The 7,475-nt window shown below is 37.4% G+C and overlaps 1 protein-coding gene across 1 annotated transcript; it reads right to left on the bottom strand.

Moving 5' to 3' along the window:
* Window positions 1-4,531: 4,531 nt before the first annotated feature.
* On the bottom strand, window positions 4,532-5,406 carry LOC114077138. Its single transcript, XM_027916828.1, has 2 exons — window positions 4,597-5,406; window positions 4,532-4,540 (listed from the first exon to the last, which is right to left on the bottom strand). The coding sequence occupies exons 1-2, from the start codon at window positions 5,404-5,406 to the stop codon at window positions 4,532-4,534; spliced, it is 819 nt and encodes a 272-aa protein (XP_027772629.1).
* Between the last annotated feature and the right edge of the window lie 2,069 nt (window positions 5,407-7,475).

Here is a 7,475-nt window from a genome sequence, read left to right as displayed (position 1 = left end):
ATATCTATATGCCCGTAAATCTCAGGGATTGACAATATCAAAGGAAATAGCAATACATTTCTGTGGTAAAGTTTCCTTCTTCACCAAGTCTTTGGATGACAACAATGAACTTTCCATGAACATCCACCTCAATTTTGAGCATTACTTTTGCCTACTAGTTTTATTAACAACTTCGCTCTGGATTTTGTTTTCATTTATGCTTTTTCTACCTCATTTCCTCCTCAGTCTATTTAGGAGGTTCAACCATTCACTAGATAGTAGATTTACAAATAAGAAAAAATCCACCTTAGTTCCGTTCTTCTACACAAGAAGTATATTCATAAAAAATGACTGAAACACTTAGCATATGCCACAAATAGTAACTAGGATCTTCAGTATCAATCTTGAACTCTCTTTATGATTGCAAAAAGATAGGGAAAAAATTTTCTCACAATAAGATGATAGCGTAAATGCAGAACATGTATTATAAGTATTGTCTAATAATCCCATTCTCTACATCTGTGCTAGCATCTTGTTGTGACAAAACCGTGTCCCAATCTTTTGTGCAACCACAACAAGAGTTAGGAATTGACACTGAACCAATTACTACCGGTATGTGATTGGCATTCACACCTTTTTTTTCGAATATGTATTGTGATATTGGTTGTGTATAAGAATGAATTGAGATTAATTTGGTTATTTTTGTAAATTTGTTTTCTAGTGAACCATTGAACCTCCTAAACAAACTTAAGAGGATGAGAGGTAGAAAAAACACAAATGAAGAAAGAGAGACTACAAATTTTCATCCCTTGGAGACTGAACTCTCTAGCCTTAAGGTATAAAAGTATCAAACCTTAGGCACTTTTAGACTACGTTTCCACTCTAAGGCTAGACCATTAAGAAACTAAAACTTGATTATATAGGTTCTATAATCGCATGAGGCATAACAAGCATACAACTAGTCTATGCCTAAAATAATATAAAAATCCATCATATCTAATCTAGTAAGTGATAGGAAAGAAACTAATTCCAGAGATATATTGTTGTGTGAGTAAAACACAATGGAGAAGAAGAGAGGACTGATAGAAGAGAATTTTTTATTGACTGAAAAAAAACTGCAATGCAGTCATTCTTATATGCAAAAACATAGTAAACGTTAAGCTAATATATAGTAACTATCCAACAAGATTTTCTCCTAAAAACTAGGTAACATCCCACGTTTAAACTACTTCCTAAAGACTAGGACAAACAAAACAGATAAGAATTTATTTTCTAACAGAACTCTAATTTACTAAACTGAATTATTAAACTAACACCCTCCCTTAAACTGAAAACTCTCAAGCTTCAGTTTAACTTCAGCTTCTTGAACTCTTCCATTGTGTTGATGCCCATCAACCTCCTCAGCTTTTGGTAAGGGAGAGACCTGAGAGGTTTAGTAAAAATGTCCGCCAACTGATCTTCACTTCGGCAGTACTGCAGCTCTACTGTTCCTTCGTTATTGAGATCTCGCAGGAAATAATACTTCACATCAATGTGCTTGCTTCTTCCATGTAGAACAGGATTTTTCGATAGCTTAATGGCAGAGTTGTTGTCGCAGAAAATTATAGTTGCTCCTTTTTGTTTGAATCGTAGTTCTTCAAGAATTTTCCTCAACCAAATAGCTTGACAAGCGCAGGCTGTAGCAGCAACAAATTCTGCTTCAGTAGTCGATAAAGTGACAATTTTTTGCTTCCTGGAAGACCATGAAATAGCCCCTGTGCCTAGCACAAAAACATAACCTGAAGTGCTCTTTCTGTCGTCTTGATCACCTGCATAATCGCTGTCAACAAAACCAATCAAATCAGATTTTTCACCCTTCTTGTAGAACAAACCGAAATCCTTAGTTCCTTGTAAGTAGCGAAGGATTCTCTTGGCAGCTAGCAGGTGAATTTCTGTCGGGCTCTCCATATACCTGCTTATAAGACTTACACCATACATGATGTCGGGCCTTGTGGCAGTAAGATACATCAAATTACCTACAATTTGCCTGTAGAGTGTGTTGTCTACCTTAGCTCCTCTTCCAGCTTTGTTTAGCTTCAGGCCAAACTCAACTGGAGTATCGGCGGAATTGCAATTCTTCATCTTGAATCGGTTTAAAATTTCCCACACATATTTCTTTTGGGAAACAAATATACCATCATCAGATTGCACTACTTCAAAACCAAGAAAATAATGCATCTTACCAAGATCAGACATCTCGAATTCATCCATCATAGATTTCTTAAAATCAGAAAACATGGCACTATCATTCCCGGTAAATATAAGATCATCAACATATAAACACACAATGAGCATTTTCCCAAATTCTCCAATTTTAACAAAAAGAGAGTGCTCATATGGACATTTCAGGAAACCAACTTTTAGAAAGTAAGCCTCAATGCGACTATACCAAGCTCGTGGAGCTTGTTTTAGTCCATAGAGAGCCTTTTTCAACTTGTATACCTTATGCTCATCTCCAATTTTAATATAACCAGAAGGTTGTTCAATAAATACCTCTTCCTCCAAGTATCCATGTAGGAAAGCTGATTTGACATCCAATTGAAAGATTGGCCACGAATTTTGTGCCGCCAAGGCAATTACCATTCTAATGGTGTCATGCCTTGCGACTGGAGCAAACACTTCAGTGTAGTCCACACCATGCTCCTGCTTGTATCCCTTAGCCACCAATCGCGCCTTATACTTGTCAATTTCACCATCTTCTTTCAATTTTGTCTTATAGACCCACTTGACACCAATGGTTTTCTGCCCCTTCGGAAGATCTGATAACTCCCAGGTTCCATTTCTTTCAATAGCATCAATCTCATCATCCATAGCTTTCCTCCATTTCTCCTCTTTGACAGCATTCTCAAAAGTTGTAGGATCACAATCTGCAAACAATGCAAAATGGGAAACATCTTCATTAACATCAATTCCTGTTACCTTGTAATCCGTCATCCATGCGGGCCTTCTGCGAGCACGACGAAGAGGCTGTTCAGCTGCATCAGTCTCTTCTAAAGTTGCTGGTACAGTTTCAGCAGTTGGTGAAATTTCAGCAACAGCTGGTAGAATTCCAGCAGCTGTAGAAGCTGAATTCTCTGCACTTTCAGGCATCGCAGCTACTTCTTCGGCTCCAGTATCAAACACAATTGGAGTAGACTTCTCCATACTCCATTCCCAAGTGTTTTCTTCATCAAAAATGACATCTCTGCTGGTCACAACTTTTTTTGTCAAAGGATTGAACAGCTTGTATGCCTTGGATGTGTCGCTAACACCAATAAAAACACATCTCTCACCTCTATCGTCAAGCTTCTTTCTTTTTGCTTCTGGGACATGTGCATAAGCAATGGACCCAAAAATTTTAAAGTGGTCTACTGCCGGTTTCCTTCCGCTCCAAGCTTCCTCAGGTGTAACATCTCGAAGAGCAAAAGTGGGACATCTATTCAAGATGTGAATGCTCCAATTCACTGCTTCTGGCCAAAATTCCTTTGGAACTCTTCCCCGAGCTAGCAAGCTACGAACCATATTGAGAATGGTTCTGTTCTTTCTCTCTGCCACACCGTTTTGTTGCGGTGTATATGCTGTTGTGAGCTCTTTCCGAATGCCACTAGTCTCACAAAAATCAACAAATACCTTAGAGCAATATTCTCCTCCGCGATCTGTTCGAAGGTTCTTAACAGTTCTTCCAGTCTCATTCTCCACGCGAGCTTTGAAGATTTTAAATACATTAAAGGCCTCCGACTTTTCTTGCAGAATATACACCCAAGTCTTCCTGGAATAATCATCAATAAAAGTAATAAAATACTTTTTACCTCCATTCGAGATCGGTGTTATTGGCCCGCAAATATCTGAGTGTACCAACCCCAATACCTCTTTGGCTCTCCACGACTTACTTTTTGGAAACTGAGAACGATGTTGTTTGCCAACAACACATTCTTCACACACTTGGGAGGGAACAACAATTTCAGGAAGCCCCGTCACCATACTCTTCCTTTGAAGGATCTTCAAGCCACCAAAGTTCAAGTGACCATATCGAAAATGCCACAACCATGATGGGTTTTTCACTTCTGCCATAGAGCAAGAATGAACATTTTCAATCTTCAAAGGAAACAACCTATTTTGGCTCATTTTCACAATAGCAATAATTCCTTTGGAAGAATTAGAAATTTCACATGCATCATTCCTTAAGATGATGACATATCCTTTTTCTAACAGTTGACCGACACTCAGCAAATTGCTTTTCAAAGCTGGAACATAGAACACATTAGATATGATCTCCACACACCCATTTTTTGTTCTAAAATTTATATTACCCTTTCCCATCACATTCACAGTAGATAGATCACCAAAACTAACTGTCGATCGGAAGCTTTCATTTAAATAAGTAAAAGAAGACTTACTTCCAGTCATGTGGTTACTACAACCAGTATCCACATACCAAAGAGCTTGTTGGTCAGGCTCTTTTTCAACATGAACTGCCATTAACAAAGTTTCTCCTTCTTTGTTCTCAACGAAATTTGACTTCTCTTGTTTCTCATCAGGCAGCCTAGTATAACATTCAGAACGATAATGACCAAATTTATGACAACGATAACATTCTACCTTGGATTTATCGAAATCCCTTCCTCTGCCTTTACCGTAGTCATTACCTCTAAAATTTCCGCAGCCTTCTTTGTTGCCTCCGTCTCTATTTCCACGATCTGCTCTTCCTCTTCCTCTTCCTCTACCTCTACCCCTTCCTCTAGAATTGGAAGAAATAAAAGTATAAGCCTTCAAGGCCTGCTCCTCAGAAGTTGAATTTCGATTCATCTTCTGTTCATGTACCAATAAAGAGCTTTGCAATTCATCAAGCGATAACTCATCTATATCTTTTGACTCCTCAATAGAGCAAACAACATAATCATACTTCGGCGTTAAAGAACGCAATATCTTTTCAACAATTGTGACATCGTTCATCTTCTCTCCATGGAATCGCATTTTGTTGCTAGTCTCCATCGTTCTAGCACAGTAACTCATTACAGACTCTCCTTCCTTCATCTGCAAAGTCTCAAAATCCCTTCTTAAGGCTTGAAGCTGTGCGCGCTTCACTCTAGCAGTACCTTGATATTTCTTTCTCATGGAGTCCCATATATCCTTGGAAGTTTCTTTACAAAGAATAGTTTCCAAGATAGGACGCTCAATAGCCTGAAAGAGGTAATTTTTTGCCTTCAAATCTTTCAACTTTCTTGCTTCGAACTCCATCTTTTGAGCATTCGTCAAAGCCTCGACTTCCGTTGGAGCGCTGATGCCATCCTCGATAATTTGCCAATACTCTTTTGACCGTAAAAAATTTTCCATCAGCATACTCCAATGGTCATAATGACCATCAAAACGAGGAATGGCTGCTTGCACGAAGTTGTTCTCTGAAGCCATAAACTCACAATATCTCTCTTTGTTTTCTTTTTGAAACTAACCTGCAGCTCTGATGCCACTGATAGGAAAGAAACTAATTCCAGAGATATATTGTTGTGTGAGTAAAACACAATGGAGAAGAAGAGAGGACTGATAGAAGAGAATTTTTTATTGACTGAAAAAAAACTGCAATGCAGTCATTCTTATATGCAAAAACATAGTAAACGTTAAGCTAATATATAGTAACTATCCAACAAGATTTTCTCCTAAAAACTAGGTAACATCCCACGTTTAAACTACTTCCTAAAGACTAGGACAAACAAAACAGATAAGAATTTATTTTCTAACAGAACTCTAATTTACTAAACTGAATTATTAAACTAACAGTAAGTCAGTTGTGGGTTCTTTATAATAACTAGAGATCGCACACTTTTTTTGTCTCTCTTTGTTCATTTTGGTTTTTTCTACCTCTCTTCCTCCTTTGTTTGCTTAGGAAGTTCAATGATTCATAAGAAAAAAATATACAAAAATGACAAAATGCATCTCAAGCCATCTTAGACACGTCTTAATATCATAGGGTCACGACCCTTTACATTAAAAGAAACATACTAAGTCTTTAACAATGTATTAAATGAAAGAAACAAAAAGAAACATAGTTCATGTCCTCAAACATATGAGGACATACAAATCTTGAGACAATCAACTTCCCAAGCTTACCCTTCTAACAACCTTCACTTGTCTTCCACCTATACTTATTGAAATATATAAGAATATGGAGTTAGTACAAACATTGTACTAAGTATGGTAATATGCAAAAATATGCTAAAAAGTACATTGTAGTTGAAACATACTTTTCATGCTATTTTAGTAAAACCTTCATGAATCAAGTTTACAAAGCATCATTTCATATACAACTAAAACATCATTAACCTCAACATTTAGTAACATTCATCAAGTTATCCATTTTTATCATTTAGACCTTCCTATCCAAAGTTATCCTAGGACTCACCTAGGTAAGACATAAAGATACCGCCCATACAACATCTTCATTACACACCTAAGGATCCTTAAGACTACCAAAGATAAGCATGCTCCATTTCAATTTAACATGTCAACACTCATTACTAAAAACACTAGAGGAAACATACATGTCTTTAGTAACGTAATATAAAGACCATCCTCCAAGACAACCCCCAAGTTACACTTAGTGCAATGTGAAAGTAGCATCCCATACTACTACTCCCACCTTAGTGCTCCTTTAGAATCACCATAGACTAGGCAAATCACATTCATCATTTACATAGATTTCATCACTTTAGTCATAAGACCAACATGCTTCATTAACATTAGACATAAAGTCAACTTACCTCATTAACATTATATAGTAAACCATTCATATATTTTCATATAAGGACACACCAAAACTTCCTTCAAATGTCTACTTTTACGAAGGATAAATAGCGTCTCATTCCACCACCTACCCTAAGTAGTACACCCTTAAGAAGAGTTAGTTCATTACATTCGTTTGTGGGGGCTAGCTTTAACCGACATAGACCATGAAAACTAGACATGGAATCTCGGTATTAACCCCTACCAGATGATGGAACCCCACTTGCCTAAAGTATGGTCATTATCTTAGCTTTTACCTTTGATCTCCAATAGATAAACATATGCGGGCACACAGTTAAGTTATAAGGAGATTGCTTCTAAGTACTGCATCTCAACTCACGAAGAGTACTCATCTTCAGAGGTGCATTAGATACGACATCTCTGCTCACAAAGAGTATCCACCCCTTCTTCAAATCCTCTAGGTGGTATGCATAACTCCCCCACTGAGTCTTTGACATTCATTAACTATAGTTTAAGAGATTGCTATTAAGTACTTCATCTTAACTCACGAAGAGCACTCATCTCTAGAGGTTACTTTTTGATACTTCATTTCAACTCACGAAGATTATCCAACCTCCAACCATTCTTTGGAAAGCTCTTGGGAATAGTGAGGTTGCTACTAAACACTTCATCTCAATTGACGAAGAGTGTCCACCTCAAAATCCCCCTTTTTCATTCACTGGAGTTCTTAGGAATAGTAG

The sequence above is a fragment of the Solanum pennellii genome, chromosome 5 (genome assembly GCF_001406875.1).
Source record: "Solanum pennellii chromosome 5, SPENNV200".
NCBI lineage: Eukaryota > Viridiplantae > Streptophyta > Magnoliopsida > Solanales > Solanaceae > Solanum > Solanum pennellii.
The sequence above is the reverse complement of the archived record's forward strand: the minus strand, read 5'-3'. Positions and strand labels throughout refer to the sequence as shown.

Coding starts and splice junctions, on each gene's coding strand:
- LOC114077138 (XM_027916828.1), bottom strand. CDS start 5,406: ATGGCTTCAGAGAACAACTTCGTGCAAGCAGCCATTCCTCGTTTTGAT.